Source organism: Choloepus didactylus, chromosome 9 (assembly GCF_015220235.1).
Source record: "Choloepus didactylus isolate mChoDid1 chromosome 9, mChoDid1.pri, whole genome shotgun sequence".
Classification (NCBI taxonomy): domain Eukaryota; kingdom Metazoa; phylum Chordata; class Mammalia; order Pilosa; family Megalonychidae; genus Choloepus; species Choloepus didactylus.
The window spans coordinates 68,848,478-68,875,768 of record NC_051315.1 but is presented as its reverse complement, the minus strand read 5'-3'; the positions used below and the strand labels follow the sequence as shown (position 1 = coordinate 68,875,768).

Genomic DNA, 27,291 nt, shown 5'->3' with positions numbered 1-27,291 from the left:
ACTCAGATCTTTTGAGCACAGAAATTTATCTTTTTTCTAACATTAGGTCAAATATTTACTTCTAACTGTGTAGAAGCAGTAATGCTAAGATAATTCTCCCCATGGTGAGTAAATTACTTCCAGATATTGCATAAAGTGAACATATATACTGTGTTAAACCATAATTCAACCTAGCATCCTTATTCTTGTACTTTAGTGAGCTCTTTTTAGATCTAATGAAAACACTAATTGTTTCCAGTGTTATCTTCTTACAGTTTTGTGGATTGCTTCTAAGGTGAAGGTGAATGCCTACATGTTCTTTCCTGCCCCTTGCATATGGCAAAGAGATGTTCATTAATGACAAAAAAAAAAAGAGAGGTTGAAATTAGCAATAGGGTCTAAGGTGCTATTGCTATCCTGTAGAAGCTGCAGAAAGAAGCGAAGTGTTAACTTTTGTGTGGAGAAAAGAAAATGTCCATAAGAATTAATAGAACTTTAGGGATGCTTCCTTTGAATAATGAATTGTTTATTTATTTTTAAACTATTTAAAGAGGAAGCTGAAATATACAAGTTGGTTTATTTTCACATACATGACATATTTCCAGGTATGAAAGGATTCCAAAGGAAGAATAAGAAAGTCCTTGCCTTTGCACCTTATAAATTGATTACACACAAATACTTATCCTCACATAAGCATGCAAAGATAGCACACACTGACACAATCACACACCTCCTCACATCCTCACATTCTCACAGTCATCTAGGTCATGAGTCAGTGAAAAAATCTCCAAATAACTAAAAGTGGTGCATTTTTTATAAATTTTTTCAAAAGTCTTTTCCTTGTATTTCTGTTATAGTTTGCTATTAAAATAGACCAAGCTGAAGATTTCCTCCAGAACACTCAGGAGTTTGAGAGCACTGAATCCTTAAAATCACTTCTTCAGCTCCATGAGCTTCATACCAAAGGCAAGAAATATGTTTATTCCTTACATACGCTTTTAAAGTTTATATAAGATGTCAGTATGAGAACCCCATGTATGACAGTGTTTTAAGTTTATCTGTTTTCTTATGCCTTGATTTGTTCCAAGAAACATTAAATAAAGTTTTATTTTTGTGATTTTCTGCAGGAAAGAGCTAGTTGTAAACAATTTTAAGAGGATGGTAGAGGAAGAACACCAGAAGATTCAGTTATTTGATCTCCTAAAGTTTAGTTCCTGAGGACGAGGGTCATTTCCACCATAAACATGCTTTGATCTTCAGCATCTAGCATGACGCCTGGCACATGAGGGATTCTTAATAAATGTTTCTTGGTTGAATTAATGGTTTAATTCAGTTATGTTCCTTCTAAGATATAGTAAATGGTCAACCTTTAAATAACAGCTCTAGGTAAGAAAATCCCTCTTTCACCATTATAGTCTTTTTAAAAGTAGTGAACTTTTTTCCCAGATAAAAACCTAATAAAACTCTATGTAAGAAGATTTTCAAACCCCTCCAAAAACTATAAAGATAGTCTACCTGTTAAGCAACCATTTGTGTGCTAGGAATTTGGGGCTAGCCAGGACTAGAGAAGGGAAGTCATTTGTGGAAGAATGACCATTTACTACAGTCTTTTTTGGTGGAGATAGATTGGATAAGTAGATAGGAGCAGTCACTTTTGTTTTTCCTAATGTGTCTTCCAATTATTACTGCCAAATAGGACTGACTGGTTTTGACAGGAATGACTTCCTGAAGTCATGTCACAGTTCTAACTCACTTTTTAGCTCCACAAGCCTCATCATGCTAGACAGGGGTTAGGGGTGTTTTTAAAGCCCCAAATAGCTTTTGTGTTTATATTATCTTCCAAAGATCATTACGATTAGTTACTTATCACAACTTTTCCAAAGCTCAAAGATTAAAGGATCCAATCTTTAGTATGTAAATTTTTATGACATCCTACCAAATATATATATGTAATTTTAACTAATTATTATTCTGTAGGACCTGTCATTAACAGGGATAACAAACAATATCAAAGATTCAGCATTAAAGGAGCAGGCTGCCCATTTTTATATGGCAGCAGCAATCTGGCTGGGCCCAAAGGGGATGAGCAGATCTTACGAAATTCCTCTTAGACCAGAAAGTGAATCAAGCCCAGGTAACCAAAATGAGTTCCGTGGTCTCAGTTCAGTCTTCATCCAGCCAACACATACATCGCACAGCAGTTTTAGCTCCTAAAACCTGACAGTGACTGATGGATTTGTTGAAGACGTTCATTACTGAGGCAATCAAATGAAAGCATTTTTCTGGAGGGATTGGGGAGTTGAGGAAGTGAGGCTTTTTCCATAAAGAGTTGGGGAAGGTGCTGGGAGAAGGGAAATAGCCTTAATGCTCTTTTGGTTTGGCTTCTTCAAAGTTATTTGAATCTGTGGCATGTGAGCCAGTTTACATGGGGCTCGTGCTGCTCCTTTTGGAGGCTCAGCCTGCCACACCCAGGCATCCAGCTGGTACCAACCAACCAACGTCCTGCCTTTCAGTGGATGGCCTTTGAGGGTCCACTGGCTGCTTCTTAGTCTGGGAGATAGATGAAAATGCTAGTTGAAGATAAGAAAGTTTACTTTGTGATGATAAGATATTCTTCAGTCTCATTGGCATGATTTTCATGATGTTTTTGTACCCCTCTATGTGACATTGAAGAGCAGATAGTGCCGGCAATTCTGGTCAGGATACCTGGCTCCCAATTCATTTGCTGGCTGGTGTCTTCAAGGGCTTTGTTTTCATAAAATGGGGGCTGATGAAATTTATTAATCAACTGATTCAGTGGGAAGTGATTAAGATTAGCTAACTTGCAATGCATATTAAACAATGAAATTCTGATTTCTTGTTAAAGGGTGTGATAATATATACTGTCTTTAAATTTAAAGAAATAAAAATTAAAGTTAATTTAAAAATTACGGATAGTACTTCTAATAAGTTTCTGAGATGTTGATCAGTGAGTAGTACAGAGCATGAGCGTCAGGAAACAGATTATTAATGCAACTAAGAAATCTATAATACAACATATCTCTCATATTAACTTTATTTCAATTGACTTCACCTATGGCCTTTTCTTAGTCAGCAGTGCTAAGGTTGTGTTACACATAAGAGACTTATTCTGTAACTTTGCAGAGGGCAGAATCTGGATGAATAGGTTGAAGTTTCTACTCTCTGGAATGTTACAAAAAGGCTTGTTCCCATCTTCACATTGACAATCCTAGAAATAGTTTAAGACTAAAATATCCTCTCCAAATGCCAGATGTTAGAATGGTAAAACAGAGTGCCACAGTATAGTGGCAAAAACACTGAACTACTGATCAGAAGACTTGGCTTTTAGTACTGGTATGATCAATTTTTAGTAGTGCAATGCTTTATTCTCTGGGTGATCTTCACAGATCTTTCCATCCTAAATATAAAAAGCAGCATATTTAATAAGAATCATAAATATCTATGCTCCTAATCAAGGTGCCCCAAAGTACATAAGGCAAACACTGGCAAAACTGAAGAGAGTAATAGACGGCTTTACCATAATAGTGGGAGACTTCAATACACCACTGTCTCCAATAGATACAGCATCTAAACAGAAGCTCAGTAAAGAAACAGAGAACATAAACAATAAGATAAGTGAACTGGACCAAACAGATATATATAGAACAATGTATTGCAAAACAGCAGGATATACATTCTTCTCAAGTGCTCATGGAACATTCTCCAAGATAGACCATAAGCTGGGGCACAAAACAGGTCTTAGTAAATTTTAAAAGATTGAAATTATACACAGCACTTTCTCTGATCATAATGAAATGAAGCTGGAAATCAATAACAGCTAGAGAACCAGAAAATACACCAATAAATGAAGGTTGAACAACATGCTCTTAAACAACCAGTGGGTCAAAGAAGAAATTACAAGAGAAATCAGTAAATACTTGAGACTAATGGAAACGAGAACTCAATGTATGAAATGTATGGAATGCAATGACGGCAGTGCTGAGAGGGAAATTTATAGCCCTAAATGCCTACATTAAAAAGGAAGAAAGAACTAAAACCAACAACCTAACTGAACAACTGGAGAAACTGAAGAATAGTAAACTAATCCCAAAGCAAGCAGAAGGAAAGGAATAACAAAGATTAGAGCAGAAATTAATGAAATAGAGAATAAGAAGAAAATAGAGTGAATGTTGATCTTCTTTGAGAAGATCAATAAAATCAAGAAATCCTTAGCTAGACTGATAAAGATTAAAACAAAAAAGAGAAGTTGCAAATAAATAAAATCAGAAATGAGAGGATGGAGGCACTACCATAGACCCCAAAGAAATTTTAAAAGATCATAAGTGGTTACTATGAACAACTGTATGCCAACAAACTAGAAAACTTAAAAGAAACGGACAACTTCCTAGAAACACACAAACAGCCTACACTAACTTGAGAAGAAATAGAAGACTTCAAGTAGCCAATCAAAAGTAAATAGATTGAATTAGTCATCAAAAACTTACCAGCAAAGAAAAGCCCAGGACCAGACAGCCTCATAGGCAAATTTTACCAAGCATTCCAAGAATTAATATCATTCCTGCTCAAACTCTTCCAAAAAATTGAAGAAGAGGGAACACTACTTAACTCATTCTATGATGCCAACATCACCCTAATACCAAAGACAGATAAAGATACTACAAGAAAAGAAAACTTTCAGACCAATCTCTCTAATGAATATAGATGCAAAAATCCTAAACAAAATACTTGCAAATAGAACCCAAGAGCATATTAAAAGAATTAAACATCATCACCAAGTGAGTTTTATTCCAGGTATGCAAGAGTGGTTCAACACAAGAAAATCAGTTAATGTAATATATCACATTAACAAATTAAAAGGGAAAACCCTCTTAATTGACACAGAAAAGGCATTTGACAAAATTCAGCATCCTTTCTTGATAAAAATACTTAAAAAGGTAGAAACTGAAGGAAGCTTCCTCAACATGATGAAGACATATATGAAAAGCCTATAGCTAACATCATACTCAATGGTGAGAGACTGAAAACTTTCTCTCTAAGATTGAGAATGAGACAAGGATTACCACTGTCACCACTGCTATTCAACATTCTGCTAGAAGTTCTAGCTAGAGCAATTAGGCAAGAAAAAGTTATAAAAGGCATCCATATTGGAAAGAAAGAAATAAAACTGGCACTATTTGCAGATGACATGATCCTATATTTAGAAAATCCAGAAAAAATGAATGACAGCAAAGCTACTTGAGCTAATAAAGGAGTTCAGCAAAGTGGCAGGATACAAGATCAACACACAAAAATCAATGGTGTTTCTGTACACTAGAAGTGAGCTATCTGAGTAGGTGATCAAGGAAAAATTTCCATTTACAGTAACACCTAAAAGAATCAAATATCTAGGAATAAACTTAACAAAGGACATAAAGGACTTGTACACAGAAAACTACAAAACATTGCTAAAAGAAATCAAAGGAGACCCAAATAAATGAAAAGACATTCCATGTTCATGGATTGGAAGGCTAAATGTTGTTAAGATATCAATTCTACCCAAATTGATCTATAGATTAATGCATTACCAGTCAAAATTCCAACAGGCTACTTTGCAGAAATGGAAAAGCCAATCATCAAATTTATTTGGAAGGGTAAGGAGCCTCAAACAGGCAAAAACACTTTGAAAAAGAAGAATGAAGCAGGAGGTATCACGCTTCCTGACTTTAAAGCATATTATAAAGCACAATGTCCAAAAACAGCATGGCACTGGCATAAAGATAGACACATTGATCAATGGAATCAAATTGAGAGTTCAGAAATAGACCCTCAGATGCATGGTCAATTGATTTTTCATAAGGCTCCCAAGTCCACTCAACTGGGACAGAACAGTCTCTTCAATAAATGGTGTTAGGAGAATTGGATATCCATATTCGAAGAAATGAAAGAGGACCCTTCTCTCACACCCTATACAAAATTTAACTCAAAATTAATCAGAGACCTAAATAAGAACCAGTAGAACTGCTGGAAGAAACTTTGGAGAAACATCTTCAATATCTAGTGATAGATGGTAGTTTCTTAGACTTTACACCCAAAGCACAAGCAACAAACAAACCAAACAGATAAAACAGTATTCAAAATTGAATACTTCAAAAATCAAATACTTCATTGCTCCAGAAGACTTTGTCAAAAGGGTGAAAAGGCAAACGACTCAATGGGAGGGAATATTTGGAAACCACATATTTGATAAGGGTGTGATGTTCAGAATATATAAAGAAATCCTACAACTCAACAATAAAAAGACAAACAACCTAATTAAAAAATGGGCAAAAGACATGAATAGTCATTTTTCAAAAGAGAAAATATAGATGGCTAAAAAGCACCTGAAAAGATACTCAGCTTCACTAGCTATTTAGAGAAATGCAAATCAAAACCACAATGAGATATCATCTCACAACTAATAGAATGGCCACTATTAAACAAACAGGAAATTATAAGTATTGAAGAGGATGTGGAGAAATTGGAACACTTATTCACTGCTGGTGGGAATATACAGCCACTGTGGAGGATGGTTTGGCAGTTCCTCAGGAAGCTAAGTATAGAGTTGCCTTATGACCCGGCCATCCCACTACTCAGGATATACCCAGAAGATCTGAAGGCAGGGATGCAGACAGCACAATGGTGTTCATAGCAGCATTATTCACAATTGCCAAAAGATGGAAACCACCCAAGTGTACATCAACAGATGAATGGATCAACAAAATGTGGTATATACATATGCAATGGAGTATTATATAGCAATAAGAAAGAAGTCCTAAAGCATGCGACAAAATGGATGAACCCTGAGGACATTATTTTAAACGAAATAAGTCAGACACAAAAGGACAAATACTATACAATCTCACATATGAAATACCTATAATAAGTAAACTTTCCTAATTCTCCTCTCCATTTTATTACATTTCATCTCATTCAAGCATTCTGCAAAAATTATGGGACATCCCCATTGTGCTAGTAACTGTTTTAAGTGCTGGGAATACAGTCATGGTCTCTGTCCTCGTGTTGCATGAGAGCCTAGTGACAAAGACAGATGTTAATCAAATAACCCCACAAATAAGTGTAAAATTATACATGAGATAAGGGATGTGAATGAGAGGAACATTGTGCCATGAGAATTTAGTTCTGTCCTTTTGTCCTTTGAGGAACTGACTGACACTTGAAATATAAGTAGAATAATGGTGAGAAGAAGGGGTTGAGGAGAATAGTGTCTCTGGCAGAGGAAACAATGAGAAGTTCTAGGGCAGGAGGAAGTCTAGCATCTGTGAGGAATTTAAAGGAGGTCAGTAGGGATGAAGAGTAGAGGTTGAGACTTCTGAAGAGGAAGATAGGGACCAGATCATGCCAGATCCAGTAATCCACTTGGGGGGAGGGGGCTGTCCTTAATTACAAGGCAATGGGAAACCACCAGAGTGCTTTAAGTGTAGTGTGGGGTATGAGACATGATACGTTCTGGATATATCTTTCTAGCAAAAGTATCAAGAATAGATGAATGGATTGGAGAGGGGGCACAGTTATAAGAAAACTGTACTAATCCAGGCACCATGATGGTTTCTGTTGTGGAGATAGAGAGAAATCGGCAGATTTGGGAGATAGGAGGTAAAATTGAAAGGTCTTAGTGATGGTGGGATGTGGGAGAGTGGTGTGTCACAAATGGCTCCTTGTTTTCTGGCTTCTGGAGGGTGAATTGTTCTCTAGCTCTTCCTCCAGTTGATCCCAAGTGAGGATTCTCCTCAAAATGCTCTTCTCAACTCCTTCCTCTTCTATACTTTCTCTCTTGGTGATCATTCAATTTTCAGACTTAAACTCCCATTTCTGGAAGATATGACCCAGAGATCACAAACTGGTGGTCCATTTGGCAGATGGAGGTGCTTTGTTTTGTTTTACTAAAACATGCAATGTTTACTAAAATGTTTACTAAAACATTTAAAAATTAGACATTTTCACATACAATCTGTAACTCAAAAAATGGGAAGTTCCGTCAACACTGGATTTGTATTCCCTCATGTCAATAATTGGCTTAAACTGTGTGACAGCTGACTCTGTTAGACTGAGCAAGCACTTTCCATTCTGCCATAGTTCCTGTAAGCTGGGCACCTGGCCACCACATTCATTAAGGCTTTTGTCTGGCCACAGTGGGCATTAGATGTTAAACCTCTGATTTAGACCAATCACCTCACAATGCAGAAGAACACTCCAAAGACGGACACCTACACCGGTATCGCACTATTAAAAGCCAACTGAACCAGTGCTGAAACCCAGTGGTCTTTCCACTCCCTAAACTGTACCACGCTATCTCACTAAACTTTAGCTTTCTAACATTGGGCAATTAGCTGTATAGCCATTCTTAGGCCAAGGTAATTTGACTAGTTGTTTTTTTCAAGTTTTGTAAGCAGTTTATGTTTACACATTTAAATTCCTTGCAGGATGATTTATTATTAAAGTGTACATACATTTTAAAGTATATGAAGTCTCTATATTGGTATAGAAAAGTTTGCTCATACCACTGTTCTTTTTTCTTTTTAATTTTCTTCCAGAACTCTTAGAACGATCTTTAGCTCTTTTAAACAAAAGTCAACAACTCACTGAATTCATAGAAAAATTTAAATGTGATGGGCCTAATGCAAATCCCGAGTTGATTCAGGGAGCTCAAAGCAGCTGCCTGAAGATCGACAGCCTTCTTGAACTTCTGCAGGACAGGAGAAGGCAACTAGACAAGTACCTGAAGCAACAGTGGCAGGAATTGAGGCAGGTTCTGCAGTTATGTCAGTGGGACCAGCAAGAAAACCAGGTAACCAAAAGGGCTGTTGATGATGTCTCTGCCACTGTTACTGAAATTTGGTGATTATGTGGATTATCCATGCCCTGGGACAGTTTCTCAGTGGTTGTGGTCCAAAATACCATGTCATTTTCTGAAGTAAATAACACCGAGAAAAGGTTTTTATTTCCTCTCATTATAATATTGATTTATAAATGGGAGAACATCATAGGCAGTTTTGAAAATGACTCTGTTCTATCTTGGGATTCTCTTTTCCACTTCATTCTAAGTCACTACTTTTAAACACATTTCTTTGAAGTTCTGAAATGTTAATTGCAGTTTTCTTAAAAGTTGAAGGGGCTTGATGGTACTGAATTGTGCCAAATTGCTGCTAATGCCAGTGAGTCTGTCAGTTGAAATAGAGATAATGCTGTTTGAAGCATGGTCTGGTGAAGTAATATTACCTTGGCCCATGGCTGGATGCTCCCTGGTTAGAGGGCTATTTTGTGTGTGTGTTGAGGGGTGGGGTGAGTGGAATGGAGGGTTGATGAATTTTCGGGCTTCCTAGAGCTCATTACCCAGACTGCAGGCACAGCTCTGATCACTTGCCAGTTGTGCATGGGTGCCACTGAAGTTCTTTGGTACCACTTATTTGAGGGGGAGAGTGTACAGAACTCTTTTTGAAGACCCCCAACTCAAATTATTTAAGTGGAATGTTTGTTGCAGTTTTTCTGATTGTCCCAATCCAGTGCTCAAACAGCATACAAATTAAGTGGAGGGGACTTGAAGGGCAAATGACATGGGTGGAGGGCTCCTAGTCTGGATGCCCTGGAAAGGAGTTTCTTCCCATGTTTTATGTTATTTCTCTGAGAAATTGTAGAGGCAGAGTCATAGTTAGGAGCAAAGGTGAGGTCGTTAGAAACTGGCTCTTATTTCAACCTGGAAAAATGAGGACTTAAATGATGATCAGCCTTTCAACTAATACTTATTGAGCATCTACTATGTACCGAGCTCTGTTAAAGGTGCTGGAGATGTACCAGTGGCAGGACAAAGTCCCTTTCCTCTAGGAATTTTCCTTCTAAGGCAGAGTTTCTCAATCATGACACTATTAACATCTAGTGCCAGATAATTTCTTATTGTGGAGGCCTCTCCTGTGCACTATAGGATATTTAACAGAATCCCTAGCCCCTACTCAGGAGATGCCAGTAGTCCTCCAGATATTGCCAAATGTCCTCTGGGTAGCAAAATCACCCCGAGTTGAGAACCACTGCTCTAGTGCAATGAGATGGACATGTAATAAACAAATATCAGTGGTAAGTGCTATAAAGAAAATCAATTGGGCAATTGATTTTGACTAGTATTGGTCTACTTTTAATCTGAAAAGGCCTTTCTGAAGAGGTGGCACTAGAGCAGACACTGAATGCAGAGGCCTCCAGCCATACATTCTCTTGCTCACATTTTGTTGCCTTCCCCTCCAAGCCACTGTATCTATCTCCACTGTTATTACTTTAGCCTTGGCACTGCTGCTGCCAGCTGCTGTCCTGCTTCTGCTGTATTTTGCCTGCCAGTCTCCCAGTGTAGCCCCCACCTCACCTCCACATGCTCATTTCCCGGAGTACTGTCATCCAGCTCAAGGCTTTTACTGATGATTCTGACATCACAAAGGGGAATTAATGCACAGAATAAGAATTAACTTGAAATTGTTTATCAGACAACTGTTTCTGAAGATCCTTGTCTTCACCATCATAAATGGGTCCATTATGGCTGTTTCTCTGTCTCTCTGTCTCTCTCTCTCACTCCCCTCCTCTGCCCGCTAATACTGACTTGTTTCTATGTTCCTGAAGCTGCTGTTTCCCAACAGAAACTTTCTTTTTCTCTCTTTTCATTCGTGACTTCAGAACCCCAACCCCTGCCCCTAGTGCTTCCAAGAAAACACCAAGAACTCCTCTAACTTTATCATATGGAGTCATTTATCTCTTTTGTTTTATTTTTATTTTTATAAACACATTCTCCTTTGTCCCCATTCTCCATTCCCCCCTCCCCTGGTAACTGTGAATCTGCTATTTCTATTTCTAGTCATCTCTTTTAAATGAAATCATACAATTTTGTCCTTGTGTGTTTCAGTTATTTCACTGAGCGTAGTGTTTCCAAGGTTCTTCTGTATTGCAGCATGTCTCGTAACTTCATTTTTTCTTGTGGCTGAATAATATTCCACTGTGTGTATATACCACATTTTGTTTATCCATTAGTTTGTTGATAGACACTTGAGTTATTTCCAGCTCTTGGTTATTGTGAATAATGTTGCTATAAACATTAGTGTACAAGCATCTGTTTCTCACCCTGTTTTCACCCACTTTTGGTACATACGTAGAAGTGGGATTGCTGGTTCAAATGGTAATTCTATATTTAACTTTGTGAAGAACCACAATATTGCTTTCTACAATGGCTGCACCATTTTACATTCCCCCAACAATGTACTAGAGTTCCAATTTCTCTGCATCCTCTCCAACACTTATTTTCTGTTTTTCATTTATTTGTTTTTTATTAATAGCCATCCTTGTGGGTATGAAGTTGTGTATCATTGTAGTTTCAATTTGCATTCCCCTAATGGCCAATGAGGTTGAGACTCTTTTCATCTGCTTACTGGCCATTTGTATAACTTTTTTGGTGAAATGTCTATTCAAGTCCTTTGCTTATTTTTTTAAAATTCAATTTTACTGGGATATATTCACATACCCTGCAGTCATACAAAGCGTACATTCAGTTGTTCACAGTACCATTATATAGTTGTGCATTCATCACCGAAATTAATTTTTCAACATTTTCATTACCACACACACAAGAATAATAATAAAAATTGAAGTGAAAAAGAACAAAGTAAAGAAGAACACTGGGTGCCTTTTTCTTTGCCCCCATTTTTCTGCTCATCCATCCACACACTGGACAAAGGGGAGTGTGGTCCTTATGGCTTTCTCAATCACATTGTCACCCCTCATAAGCTACATTTTTATACATTTGTCTTCAAGATTCAAGGGTTCTGGGTTGTAGTTTGATAGTTTCAGCTCCTTTTGGAATCTCTCTGCCACTGAAGCTTATTTCATTTCCTTTCACATCCTCGTTTTGGTTAAGATGTTCTCCATCCCACAATGCCAGGTCTAAATTCCTCCCCAGGAGTTATATTCCATGTTGCCAGAGAGATTTACTCCCCTGGGTGTCAGATCCTGTGTAGGGGGGAGGGCAGTGATTTCACCTGCCAGGTTCATTTGCCCATTTTTTAAACTGGGTTGTTTGTCTTTTTGTTGTTGAGTCATAGGATTTCTTTATATATTCTGGATATTAAACCCTTATCTAATACATGGTTTCAATCTGTTTTCTCCCATTCTGTAGGTTGTCTTTTCACTTTCTTGATAATTTCCTTCAATGTACAAAAGTTTTTTAATTTTGATTAAATCAAATTTTTTTGTTGTTGTTGTTGTCCATGCTTTTGGTGTCAAATTTAAGAATCCATTTGCTAAATCCCAACTCCTGAAATTTTGTTATGTTACCTTCTAAGAGTTTTAGAGTTTCAGCTCTTATATTTAGGTCCTAGATCCATTTTGAGTTGACTTTTGCATGTTCTGTGAGGTAGGGGTCTAACTTTATTCTTCTGCATATGGATATCCAGAGTTTTCCCAACACTATTTGTTGACAAGACTATTTTTTTTCCCACTGCATGTACTTAGCACCCTTGTAAAAAATCATTTGGCCATTGGCCATAGGTGTGTGGGACTGTTTTTGGGCTTTCAGTTCTGTTCCACTGGTTTGTTTGTCTGTCTTTATGCTAGTACCACACTTTTGATTACTCTCACTCTGTAACACAATTTGAAGAAGTACGAGTCCTCCAACCCTGTTTACGTTTTCAACATTGTTTTGGCTACTTGGAGCCCCTTGCAGTTTCATTTAAATTTGAGGATTGTTTCTTCCATTTCTGGAGAAAAAAATAGTCTTCTGGCTTTTTATAAGGAGTTTCTTTCTTTTTAACCTCAGTACACTTATTCAGATTAAAACAATGAAAAGGCAATAGAAAGACTCATCAAAGATGCTTCCTAAACAAAGATCAAGTTACACCAAGAATGAAAAAGCAACTACAGCCAGGTTTTTTTATTTTGTTTAAGGTAGCAATATGCCACATGACTATGGCAATAATTATCCACTTGAACCAATATGAACCAACTGCAGTAAAAAAAAGAAAGAGAATATCGCATGAAGATTTAGAAGATTCAAAATGGACATTCTACCCCAGCCCCATACTTAAGGGAAATCTAGATACCTTGCCAACTATGGAAAACAGAAAGTTGAGTTGATAATAAAGTAAGATATTGCAAAGGGTTTCTGACTTGGTGACTTCTCTCATTCATGGGATCTTGTCTTTAAATTAGAAATCATAATATATAATTCATAGATTTGTTCAAAGGATTAAATGAAATAACATGAGTAAAACATGTAGCACAAATCTGGCACTTTAAGAGATACTTAATAAATACAGTTTCTATGCCTTCCTTCTCCTTGGTTAAACTGTACAACTTATGGAATCTTTCTCATCAGGCCCATATTCTTTCCCCTGGGTTTAGCATTACTGTTATTATACTCATCAAGTTCTCCTAAGCTATTTAGTTGTCAGATGCTATCATAGGTGTAGTAAGGCTTTAAGAAAGCACATTCATGGTAAAGAGGAGAAATAGGCTTTTGTTTATACTCCACCCCTAACAATCCTTGAACCAAGATTAATTTAATTATAATATGAAGAAATAGTGTTTTAAAAATATTCAGGCCTTAAATAAGTTAGTCATTTCCTTAAATATAAATCCAGGCTCCTATCTTAAAACACCCCATGTTACATTTTCTCTCGCTAACCTCGGTGACAGCAGCTGGGTAATTGATAAAGCTAACTGTTATCTCAGTGTGCTTGTAAGATCAGGGACACTGAGGCTGGACTGCTGGTTCATATCCTGGCTCCTCTATTTACCAGCTGAGCAACTTTGAGAAATGATTTAATCTCCTGAGCCTCCACTGTCTAAAATGTGGATACTAATAGTACCTCAAAGTGTTGTTGGGATGATTGAATGAGTTGTTGTATGTCAGGTGCTCAGAACAGAACCTGGTATATAATAACTGTTGTATTTGCATTAGCATTTTTTTACCCCTGTGTTGGAAAAGAAGAGCGAGTGCCCAACATGCTACATATCCCCCTACTTCCACCTGCATCCACCACCATGCTTAAGTGAAGACTGGTCTTAGATTGAAGGCCAATTTCATTATTTATTTTGAATTCACAGGATGTGATCAAATAAAAGCCACTTTAATAATCTTAGCAGCCATACTTGCTCAGTGGGCACTCAATTACTATTAAAAGAAAAAGACAGTCCTGCCCCTGGAGTAGGAGGAAGATGGCAGCATAGAGAGGAGTAGAAGGTCGTTAGTCCCCCTGGAACAACTAATAAACAACCAGGAACAACTAGTAAATAATCTGGAATAACTGGTGGGGGACAACTGTGACTGTCCACTCATCATACACCAACCTGGATTGGGAGGAATGCCTGAGATCGCAGCATAAAATTTGTAAGTAAAAACTGCAGAACTGTGCTGTCCCCTCCCCCTGTGGCAGCCCAAACTGCAAACCTGGCTGTAGTAGAAAACAGCACTCTCTGAACAAGTGAATATACCTCAGTCCAGCTTCAACCGGGGTTTTAATTAACAAATGTGGACTACTCAATACAAGTGACAAATCCCCAACAGGCAGACAGAGGCTTTTAGTGATGACTGACCTTACAGAGACAGAAGACTTCTCTGTCCTGAGAGGGGGAGCCCAGAGGACCTGGTGCTATCTCTGGCCAACAGGTGAAACTGGGGGTGCCGTGGACTGGCCCTGAAAGGGGCTTTCTGTCCCTTTTTCTCTCTCTCATTCTGAGCAGCTTGGTGGAGAAAGCTTCAGCCATTTTCAATTTGTAGGGCTCTGACCCAGACAAGGGTGGAGATAGCAGAGTCAGAAAGACAAAGAACCTATTTAAATACAGATGATAACTTCCTAGGGGGTGTATCTTCCCTAAGGGGAAGGAGGTGGTGCCCAGCTCTACTACTGGCCTTCCATTCAGAACCAGACCCCAGAGCCTGAGGGAAAATAGCTAAAACAGAAACTAAGTGGGCCACACCTCCTTACACCAGACAGGAGTGCCACCTTCTGGGCAGATTAGGAAAAGCACAGCGGGTTGAGGCCTCACAGGGTGTGTCAATCTTCTAAGACACACCTTCAGGGAAGCCTGATACTTAATATTGCCTCCTTCTGAGACCTGAGACTATTCTGGTCTGGAAAAACCTGATTGGGGTAACCAAGGAAACAAGATGCCTAGACAACAGAAAATTACAATCTACACTAAGAAAAATGAAGTTATGGCCCAGTCCAAGAACCAAAGTTACACTTCAAGTGAGATACAGGAATTTAAAACACTAATGCTAAATCAATTCAAAAAGTTTAGGGAAGATATGGCAAAAGAGATGAAGCGTATAATGAAAACACTTGGCAAATATAAGGTAGAAATCAAAAGCTCAAAGAAACAACTGGCAGAATCTATGGATTTCACAAGAGATGAAGGACACAATGGAAACATACAACAGCAGATCTCAAGAGGCAGAAGAAAACACTGAGGAACTGGAGAACAAGACACCTGAAGTCCTACACACAAAAGAACAGATAAGGAAAAGAATGGAAAAATATGAGCAACATCTCAGGGAATTGAATGACAACATGAAGTGCATGAATGTACATGTCATGGTTGTCCCAGAAGGAGAAGAGAAGGGAAAAGGGGCAGAAGCAATAATAGAGGAAATAATCAGTGAAAATTTCCCATGTCTTATGAAAGACATAAAATTATGGATCCAAGAAACACAGCATACCCCAAACAGAATACATCTGAATAGGCCTATGCCAAGACACTGAATAATCAGATTATAAAATGTCAAAGACAATGAGAGAATACTGAAAGCAGCAAGAGAAAAGCAATCCATCACATACAAAGGAAGCTTGATAAGACTATGTGCGGATTTCTCAGCAGAAACCATGGAGGCAAGAAGGAAGTAGTGTGATATATTTAAGATACTGAAAAAGAAAAACCACCAACCAAGAATCCTGTATCTGGCAAAACTGTCTTCTAAATATGAGGGAGAGTTTAAAATACTCTCTGACAAACAGACAATGACAGAGTTTGTGAACAAGATACCTGTTCTACAGGAAATACTAAAGGGAGCATGACAAATAAATAGGAAAAGACAGGAGTGAGAGGTTTGGAGCACAATTTTGGGTGATGGTAGCACAGCAATGTAAGTACACTGAACAAAGATGACTGTGAGTATGGTTGAAAGAGAAAGGTTAGGAGTATGTGGGACACCAGAAGGAAAGAGGAAAGATAAAGACTGGGACTGTATAACTCAGTGCTCAACAATTGTGGTAAAATGTACAAATATGTTTTTACATGAGGGAGAACAAATGAATGTCAACCTTGCAAGGTGTTAAAAATGGGGTGGTATTGGGGGAAAAGTATAATCAATGCAAATAGAGACTATAATTAACAGAAACATTGTATTATGCTTCCCTTCATGTAACAAAGACAGTATACCAAAGCTAAATGCCTATAAGAGGGGGACACAAGGGAGGGCTATGGGATTCTTGGCATTGGTGATGTTGTCTGACTCTTTATTCTACTTTAGTTTAATGCTGTCTTTCCTTTTGTTGCTTCCTAGCTGTCATTTTTTCTCTTTCTTTTCTTTTTTCTCTCTTCCTCCTCCTTTGTGGAAGAAATGGAGATGTCCTTATGTAGGTAGTGGTGATGGTGGTAAACACATAAACATGTGACTATACAGGGAACCATCGATTGTTTACTTAGGATGGAATGTACAGTGTATGAACAAAGCCAACTTAAAAAAAATGGGTTGATGAAGAAACCTTGAGGGCACTATATTGAGTGAAATAAGTCAGGCACGTAAGGACAAATATTGCAGGGTCTCATTGATATGGACTAATTATAATATGTAAACTCATAGACATGAAATATAAGTTACCAGGTTATAGAACAAGTCTAAAGAATGGGGAGCAGTTGCTTATTATGAGCAGAATGTTCAACTAGCTTGAACTTAAATGTTTGGAAATGGACAGAGGTGACAGTAGCACATTGTGAGAATAACTAACAGTGCTGAATGGTGTGTGAATGTGGCAGAAAGGGGAAGCTCAAGGTCACATATATCACCAGAAGGAAAGTTGGGGGTTAAAAGATGGGAATGTATAAAACAGTGAATCTTGTGGTGGGCAATGTCCGTGATTAACTGTACAAATATTAGAAATCTCTTTCATGAACCAGAACAAATGTATGACATTATAATTAGAAGTTAATAATAGAGGGGCATATACAGAAAAAATATACCTACTGCAAACTATATACTACAGTTAATAGTAATATAACATTCTTTCATCAATAGTAACAAATGTGCTATACCAATACTATGAGTCAATAATGGAGGGGGGTGGTTAGGGGTATGGGAGTATTTGAGTTTCCTCTTTTTGTCTTTACTTCTTTTCTGGAGTAGTGAAAATGTTCCAAAAATTGAAAGAAAAATCAATTGTGGTGTTGAATGCACAGCTGTATGGTGGTACCGTGGGTAATTGATTATCCACTTTGGATCTTTGGATAATTGTTTGGTATGTGAACAATCTCAATAAAACACACACACACACACACACACACACACACACACAATGAAGCAAGTAAAAAAAAAGGCAGTATTTTTTTCTTTTTATGACTTAATGCTCATTTTTTTAAAATATAGATGAGCTCACCATCCTTACAGACAATCACAATTAGCATATTGGCATAGTGGCACCTTATAGATCTCTATCCAAGGAGGAGTATGGGCATGTGTACACACACATTTATTAAAGCAATCAACCAAACAAAAATGAATGGAATAACATATATCTACTCTAACACAAGTTTTATTAAATTTACCAAATCATAATTATCTTCCTATGTCAAAAATTAGAATAATATGTAAACCATTTTAATGGCTATGTAGTATTCCACTATTGAATGTAGCACAATTGAACCAATATTATATTGATGAGGAATTAGAGTCCCTTCAGTTTCTCAACATTATAAACAATAATTGATGCTTTCTGCATTGAATTTTGTGTGAAAAAAGGAAACATCTAAAGTTTAAGTAGATATGAGCATAATTATCTTACTTGAGTTTTTAAGTGTTTCTAAAAGTTGTACTTGAAAGTTTTATAGATGCAATGGTGAAGAATAGCAGCAGGGGCACTAAATTTAGTGTGACTCAGTTAATTGGTAATTGGAGGTCTATGGTTATCATGCTCCTGGATGATTTACCTGATGATCCTAGAACATGATGGAACTGTGAGTTGGTACAGAGGCACATGCTTCATCGGAGAGCAAAGGGCTACTATTCTACGTGAAACATGATAGAGAAGATTTTTTATCGGTTCTGTGCATATTCTAAGGGAATATGGAGCTGTCAGACTTTAGATTAATAAAACACCAGCTTTGTCAATCATTTTAATTACTTAAGAAAAAAGAAAATTAAGTGGAGAATTAAAACCAAAATTCCTGATGAGTAACAATCTGGATGTCTGAATATCTGATGTTTTCCAATAAGGGCCACTTAAAAGATGGATTTAGTGCTTCTCCATTTCTAAGTATTTATGGCCTAATGCTTTTGAACTCCAATAGTTCAGCTAATTCTCCTTTGGAAAAAAAAAATTGGTGACCAGCATAGTGACATACTTAAATAAGATTTACAGCACTAGCAGGAAAAAAAAAAAAGTAAATGGAAACCATATACATTTCTATCTTAATTGGGATGTGATAGTCTGATAAGCATAATCATACATGTTATTTCTTTATCATTTTTTTCAGATGTAAAAATTTGCACTTATTTTGCATTTAAAGATGAGCAGCTGACCTTTCTTTTCAACTCCAACAACATCTTATTTTGCAGATGATCTGCTTCATTAATGAAAATCAGAAGCAGCTTGGAGTATTTTGTGCATAATTAATTATCTTGGCAAGGAGGATTTATGAATGTAATTTTTCTCAATTGCTCCAGTCAGGCATAAGTGAGACAAACAAATAAATTAAAACTAGGCTATTCGTAGTCTTTTGTACAAGACAGTGTCAAGAGCATCTAGGAGAATTAAGAATGGCAGACAATCTCTTTTTACTACCTATGTCGTATATACTTACAAGAAACGTTATTGGGAGAGGGGTAATGGTAATATAATTCACATTTGGAAGGTTTTTGTGGTTTTATAATTTGAGTACAATGTATGCCATAGTCATGTGGTATTTTCATTGTCACTAGGCAATGAAAATGATATCAGAGATGACAAATGAAGCACAGCCTCAGGGCATCAGTCTCATACCTGGCGAGCATCTATAAAACTGTATGTCTGTGTCTGTGTGCGTGTGTATTCTCGTTTATATGATGCTGCTTTCTAACTAGGATTTAGAAATTTGAATGACTGATTAGCTTAAATTAACATGAGATAAATATATCAAGTACCCAGCTTTGTGGTAGTACATAATAAGGATTTTTTAAAAATTCCTTGAATGAAGTTTTCAAACACTGGCTGGCATAGGACCAAAATAAGGGTTAAATTATTTTACTGATACCAATATCCATAAATTCAGTCCAGTAACAGACGAACTTGACTATCCAACCACTTATACTTTAAAAATCATCATGGAATTTCATTTTAGTAAATAGGCTGTCTTTAGAATTTACTCAAAGGTATGCCAGCAGTAAATGCAAAGAATCTTAATATATTTGTGGAAGAGGCATAAATTTTGATTTGTGATTTTGAAAGCAATGAAAACACTCATTAGAATGCTTAGTAAGCACCATCACTTTTAATGGCACCGAATATCAAAGGTAGCGTAACCTGGTGGTATGGATATCAATCCCAGCTTTTACATTGACTAGCTATGTGACTTTGAGTGAGTTACTCAGGCCTGTGTGCCTCAGTTTCCTCATCTGTAAAATGGGGATAATAATAGTATCTAAATGTAGATTTGTTTTAAAAATAAGATTATGTATGTAAAAGTGCGTGGTTCAGCATGACACATGGTAAGTGCTCTATAAATGTTCAAGTGTTTACCAGATCACCCCATAATTTGATGGTCATTCTCTAAGCTTTACTGGATAATCATAGGCACATAAAATACTACATATTCTCTAGATTCTACACCAGTTCTCTTAGCTTTCTAAAATACTGTTATGATACAGAGGTGGAATAAATGCCATTCCATGACTAGGTATGTTTATTCAAAAGGTCAGCTTTATCTGCAAGATAAAGTTAAAAATAAAATTTTCCCTCCCTTTCTTCACTCTTCAGATATTTCTTTAGCTCATTTACATGTGTTATAGTTGATTACATTTTCATTAAACATAGTTACCTTGTCACTTCTGTATACTATTCAGTTGAACTAATGCTTTAACAGCATTTTAATTGGGAACAATTATTTAAGCCCCCCAATCATTTAAAGCGGGGAGGGGAGTGGGGATGAGGGACACACACTGTGACTAAATTACATTCTTGGAAGTGACAGGACCTGACAAAGCAGTTTGATGTTTGTGCTCCCTGGGAGAGGCTAGGAAATCCAAGGCCTGCTCCCTGTATTTTCTGCATTCACTCCACAACCTTCACACCCTTCCGTTGTGTGACATTAGCTGCTGCTGCTTGAGTGATCTACAAAGCACAGGGGCTGCCTGTGCATCTCCTTCCACCTCCCTGAGCTCTTTTTCTTCCTTGTCCCACGTGCTGGAGACGGTTCACTTCACTTTACTCAACACCGATACCACCCTCTTGGACACTATCCCCCAAAATGGCCAGGGAATGGGACTTGTTCTCCCTTCTTCCCCCATTTTCACAGTCACCAAAGACAAGCAAGGAGGCCCAATTAATTTTAGTCTCTTTACAGGAAGCCTATTAAGCTAACAAAGTAACAGATGGCCACTTTGCAAGGATTAAAAAATCCTTTGAAATTTAGCAGTTATTTATCCCATTTACATGATGGTTTCTGACACTCGCCTTTTCCAACCACTGCTGGTTATGCCTAAGCTTCAGTAGGAAATCCATTAGCTGCATCTCCAAGGAACTGGGTGATAATGTGGAAATGTCAAATCTTGGTCCCACTCTTAAATAGCCCTATAATGTCTGTCTATATGTCTCTCTCTCTATCTCTTTTTCTCTCTCACACATGCTTACCCTGGATATAAGTGGCTCCAGGTCACTTAGAGTGGACCCCCAAGTTATATCGGGAAAACCATGCCTTAGATGCCTTTGTCAGGGTGCCCATAGCTAAGTTATGGGCGGGGTTCCATTTCTTTTGTTGGAAAAAGAACTTCTACTACTGTGTGAATTTCCCCCCAATGAGTCAGAGGTAATGCTAGAAATAAAATTTAGGTCCAGAGACTTCCACTGTACCGTTTTTATCCGTTGGACTAAACAACTTTACACCATTAAGTAGATGGAAGTAAAGAGCTTTCCTTAAACAAACAAAAGTTGAGGGCAATGTTGGGAAGGGAAGAAGAGATCCTTAGTGGCATTTTTCTTGAAATATAAATATGATAAGAGAATGATATGTTAATACATCAGAATAAATATATAAATTATGATTCTAGACAGGGAGACAGATTATCTGTGAAGATGCTTCTAAAGTAATTAATTTTGTCTATTGACAAATCATGTATTTTAGTTCCCCTCCTACCCATCTGGGATTCGATCATTTATTCCAGAGATACTAATTCCTCTCTTAAACCTGCCTAAGAGCTGCTGACTTCAGTAGTTCCTAGAGCATCCCCAAATTTCAGAAAAGAAAATTTTGAACATCATCCTCCTAGAATGTCTGAAACCTAAGTCCAAATAATAATGGGTCCGTAATTAGATCAGTCTCAGAATGCGTCTAAAATAGAAACCCAATTTACGGTTTGGAGGGAATTCTCCTTTCCTACCCTGCTCCCAAATTCTCAGGTATAAACATCAGTGATTGCAGCTTTAGTGCCTTTTCTCCTAATATGCATTATTTGCCTACACAAGAGAAAATGGCTATTTGAAGTCTGGTTATTGCCTAGCTAACTCAAGAGTGCATCTGACTGGATTGCCTAATACGGAATAAAAACTTATTTCCCTATCCTAAAAAGAAAAAAAAAAAAAAAAGCTGGAGGGTTATTATAAAACTAACATGCCTTCAAAATCAAAGTAGATATCAGAACTGTCACCTGCAGCCATCAACTATAATTGAAAACATTTCTGTTTATGTATTTTTGGTAATTGGAAGAGAGACTGTCAAAAGCCTTGGGTTACAGCCCTCACCCCCATTAATTTTTCTTTGTCTAAAACTAACTAGTTATTTAGGAAGAACTTCTCTGCTCATGGAAAAGAAAATGAAATTAATTCGAGAGATTTCCATCTTCTCTTAAGCATTTTTGTTAAGGTGGTTTGAATTGTTTATTGCTAGCTTACCTCCTCCAGCATAGTTTTAAACAAAGATCAAAAAACAAGATTTGATCTCAGATTGTAGAACAAACTATGCTAAGAGACTGCTGTGGTTTATGTCAATCTGATGGCATGTCACTTTAGGCTATAGCAGAAGTCTGTCTTCTTGTCGCCTGAGTTGTTTATCCTTGACCATCAGAAAGCATTTTCTATTGCTTGTGTTCCCTGTGTTTTAGTCTTTGGAGACTGGAATTCTCAGTCCATCCTTGCCGTCACCTCTGCCCACAGCCAGCCTCCTCCTCTCAGGCCACCTTCTGAAGGACACAGCCCACACAATCATTATCCTTTCTGAGTCAGTATTTCCATTTAGCCCCCATGACTGTACACAGGACCTATTTCCATGTTAGAATTAGATTTCTGTGATTTCAGGGTTGCATTTTAGTTTTTATTTTAAGAACGTTCATAAACATAGCCTAACAACCACTTTTCCTCTCAGGAATTCTTTTGTTTCTGCAGGTGGATGTGATGAGAAGGTAGAACACTAAACAGGGAAGCATGAATTCTGTCCCTGGTGTTTCTGCCCCCCACCTGTGGGACTTCCCTCTTATTGGTCGTGTGACTTTAGGCAAGTTACTTAATTTGTCCAGGTCTCAGTTTCTGCATCTGTTGAAAAGGCAAATATTTCCGTCATAGGAGCAGTGTAAAGTTGGACAAGGTAACAGTTGTAACTTACCTGACACCTCTCTGTAAAGGTAGAGTTCATGTTTCTTACCTTCTTCATTCTTATCTACCAACAGAGGGAGAGGTGGTGTGGGATGTCCAATAACCAAATGAATTAAACAAACCTGCACCAAAAACTAGTCCTTCCTTGCCCAAGGCTAACCCTTTCAGTAGAGCTCTCTCCCACACTTCCCACTCTCCCTAGTACATTCCTACATCAGCCCTCCTGCATACATTTTCAGCATGTCTCCCTTTTTCCTGCCTCTGTTTCTTTTACCTGCAAAAACTATTTGTGTTATTTGACCAAATAAAGGGAAAAAGTTGAGGAGTCCCTTGGTTACTCTGCTTTCCTTAAAGTTATCTTGCCATCCCCTCTTCACATAGCCTCATGGTCCTGTGACGACCCAGGGCCCAAAAGGAGAATGAAACCCCACAGCACATAGCAGCGTGACTGGGACAGAATTGAAGGTCATCAGAATTTCTCAGGGAAAAAAGTATGTAGAGATGGTATCCTAAACAAAGCATGGAAACTCCCCTCCCCTGATCACTATTGACAACAAATCTCCGGACCCCTGTGTCATGAGACCCTACTAAACTCTGTTCTCATACTCTATGAAATGTCTTTGTCCTAAGCTCTTATAAACTGTCCCTTTGCACTCCCACCCTTGTGGAGCACTGACTTCCATTTTCTGGCCAGCCATTGCTGGGAAGAACTCTCTCCTGTTCATTAGCCCTAATAAACCCATCTCTAGCTCTGTGCGTGCGTGTTCTTTGGTGTTAGGGCTGTGCCAATCCAAGCCCTCCAAGAGCTGGGATGAAACAAATCCTTAACTTCCTACCTCCTGATATCCCATCCCACCATTCTCTGGACTCTACTATTTTAATTTGACCTTAATTAAAAATCAGTCATCAGATTTACATTTAATAATTCAAACTTGAACTACAACACCATCCAATAAAAAAAATAGTGGGAACAACATATGTGATTTTAAATTTTCTAGTAGTCACATTAAAAAAAGGAAAAAGAAACATTTAAAAAGTCACATAAAGCAAAAACTAATAATTTATTTTAATCTAACATATTCAAATATTATTTCAACATTCAACATGTAATCAACACAAAAATTTTTAATGAGATATTTTCATTATGTTTTTGTGCTAAATCTATGAAATCTGCTGTATATTTTACACTTACGGCACATCTCAGTTCTGGATAACAATATTTCAAGTACTCGGTAGCCACATCTGGTTAGTGGCTACCATGGTGGTCAGGGCAGGTCTGCATTTGACAGAGTTTTCCCTGCCACCCTCTTTAATTTCCAAGGTAACTTTTGATTTTCACCAACCATCCCTGATTGCTCCTTCTTTATATCTCTGCTGCCTTCTCTTCCTCTGTCTCTCCCTTCACCCTCTGGAAGGTGTTTCTGGCCCTGCCACTCCACTCCCAATCTGCCTCACTCTTTCTACTTTAGTTCTGTTTCCCCTGGGTCCTGATTACCTAAAATGTCATGCTGGACAGGTGAATGACCATGCAGACATTGCTCAGGTCAAGCTAAAATGTAGGAGCTGGGATGAGAGAGGAGGATTGTTCTTATTTCCCCCACTTAATCCTTCTTTGTTCAGAACTTATTTCCAGGTCATATTCTGAATGCTTTTTTGTTCTTCCTTTCTTTCCACATTGCTCCAACCCTCGGCTCCCATTTTCATCCTTTTACAAAGGCCATGTTCTACAGAAATGCCATGATGCATCATTTACCATACATATCATTCAGGCTTTGAGACAGCAACTAATATAATTTAAAAGCTTATAAGAAATACACTTGGACTATCTATGCAGCTGTCTGCAGTAGCTAGTTGCTGGATGCAATGACTGATTTACTGGGTGGCAGAATAATACAGTTGACATGCTTTTGTTTATTTAAGGCATCTTGCTTTTAGTATCAGAGGTATTCTGAGAGCCTCCTCTGTGTGTATCCCACAGCACACACAGTAAATCTGATCGAAAGATCTCATGATGAAAAGTAACACCCTCACCATTTTCTACTTACTTATGAGCTTTATGCCAACTTGTTTTGATATTTCTTTCCAGGGTGCATCTGGTAGTAAAAATGTACAGATCAAGAGAGCAAGAGAGGAGGCCATCTTTAATGGGTTGTACATGAACAGGATATACTGAATATCACCATAGATTTTTTATTTTATTTTATTTTTCTTGTTTTTTTTTCCTTTTTCTTTCTTTTCTTTTTTTTTTTTTTTCTTTGCTTCAGAGATTTTTAATTACATTCTCTTAGAGGGAATGTTATTCCTGTATAGGAATAGTATCCTTTGTGGGTTGAAAGAATTTTTGCCAAATCTTGGGGGTGAGGTCAGTAGATACCTTAAAAAAATCGAAACAACTCATTCCTTCCTGGCTTTCATCACTGTTAGCATGTGTTAGATGACAAGTCTTTGACTCATGAAATTTAATAGGATTATCTGAGGGTTCGGGCTTCCCATCTGTTTTTAGAGATTAGCGAGCACCTGTTTGTACCTATTTTTCATTCACTCGAACTCTATTCACTGTCCCTGTTAAAGCATTCTTGAGATATCTGGGTTCCTTCCACTTTTGCTAAGAATGAATAAAACTCAACTCTTAATGAAATAGGTGAGCTCTGAAACTTATTTTCATGATCTACTTTACTTCGATAAAATCTTTAGGCAATTCGTCTGGTTGTGTTTTTGTATGGTCTCACTGAATCTTTTGTGAGAAATGATTTTGTTTTATAAAAAAATTAATGGATAAATTTTATGGCTCTTGATAATAAAATCTTCTTTATGGGTTCTAATGCACATTATATATATTATCTAGTTCTAATTGGGATGCCAGAATACCAGAAAAACAGACTGTCTTCAAATAATTGGAAATACGTGCACACACAATACTTTAGACATAGGTGCTGGCTAGATAATATGAGTATTATACATACATTACCAAATATTCTGAAGAAAATGGGGTACACGTCATATGAAAACTGCTACAGGGTCACCACTTTGCTTATCTTTGCACTGATGAGGGACTAAAATGCTGGTTAACAAGGATTTCCAATTAGCTGAAACTAGAGAAACCATCTTTCCCCATATTTTATTGCCCTTTCCATTCTGAAGAATGCTGAGTTGGTGCAGACCTTTTGATCTCATCATCAGCTTTTAGATCTGCCTTCTAAAATCATGAGATGTCCTATACTAGATGACCCCCTAACTCTGACTACTATGTAGTGAGGTGTGTGTGTGTCTGTGTGTGTGTGTAGTGTACATTTATTGTGTGGCACTTTAGGGATACCTAACTTTCTCCTTGGCTACCTGCTTTACACATATATCCATGTTATAAGATTTCAGAGAAATCCCAAGTTTGTCTCAGGTAAACCAATTTAGACTAAAGAAAAAGAATATAAGATTGTGGCAATCCCCATCATTTTGAATGAGCTGCTGGGGTCCATTATTTATGTTTGAACATCGTTTTTCTCTAATGACAGGGCTGTAAGACTTTAGGTTATCTTATCACAGCCGCAGGGCACAGTGGAAAGAGCATGGGCTTTGGAATCATATAGACTTGGGGACAAATCCTGTCTCAGCCTCTTACTATATGGCCCTAGATAAATTGCTTAGTCTCATTGAAATCAGTTACCTTGTCTCTAAAATGATATAATACCTCTGAGAAATTGTTGAGAGAAATAGAGAAGATGCTCAAAAAGCAACTAGAAATCTGTTGAAGATGTTTAAGAATTGGTAGCTATGATGTGATAGTGAGGATAATGATATGCAGGATTTGAGAGTAAAAATCCAAGCCTCTTACCTTTAACTGAGGTGAGTAATCTGCATTCAGGGGTTCCTTGTCATTGATGCCATGTCAAGATAGGGAAGCATTTAAAACTTTAAAGCTTCTTTCAAGTCCTTTGCTATTGGTTGCTTTAGCACTGTGTATGACATGTATTGTGAATCAAGGCTAAATGAATGTGAGTCATGCCCTGAGCCATTTTATAATGTCATTGGAATTTTAATAACTTCTCTATTTATTTCCTGAATACAAGTTTCCAGCAATTGCAATAAACTAAATATTTTGCATTGACTTTTTATAGTAGAAAATATAATTCTATGTTGCTGTTTAATATCTTAATATGGGTCTATGTAACTATATTCAGATTCCGAGTCTGATCCAGGAAAGAAAACTCATAGTCTAAAAGAATGCATGATTTAGGGACCT

The 27,291-nt window shown here is 37.5% G+C and overlaps 1 protein-coding gene across 9 annotated transcripts in view; it reads left to right on the top strand.

Moving 5' to 3' along the window:
* CCDC141 (coiled-coil domain containing 141) overlaps nt 1-27,291 on the top strand; it is a 232,839-nt gene that overhangs the window by 79,413 nt on the left and 126,135 nt on the right. For all 9 annotated transcript variants that reach the window (XM_037848536.1, XM_037848537.1, XM_037848538.1 and 6 more), the window contains 2 exons: nt 837-945; nt 8,571-8,824. In XM_037848536.1, coding sequence (XP_037704464.1) covers nt 837-945; nt 8,571-8,824 — 363 coding nt within the window. The remainder of the gene's footprint in view (nt 1-836; nt 946-8,570; nt 8,825-27,291) is intronic.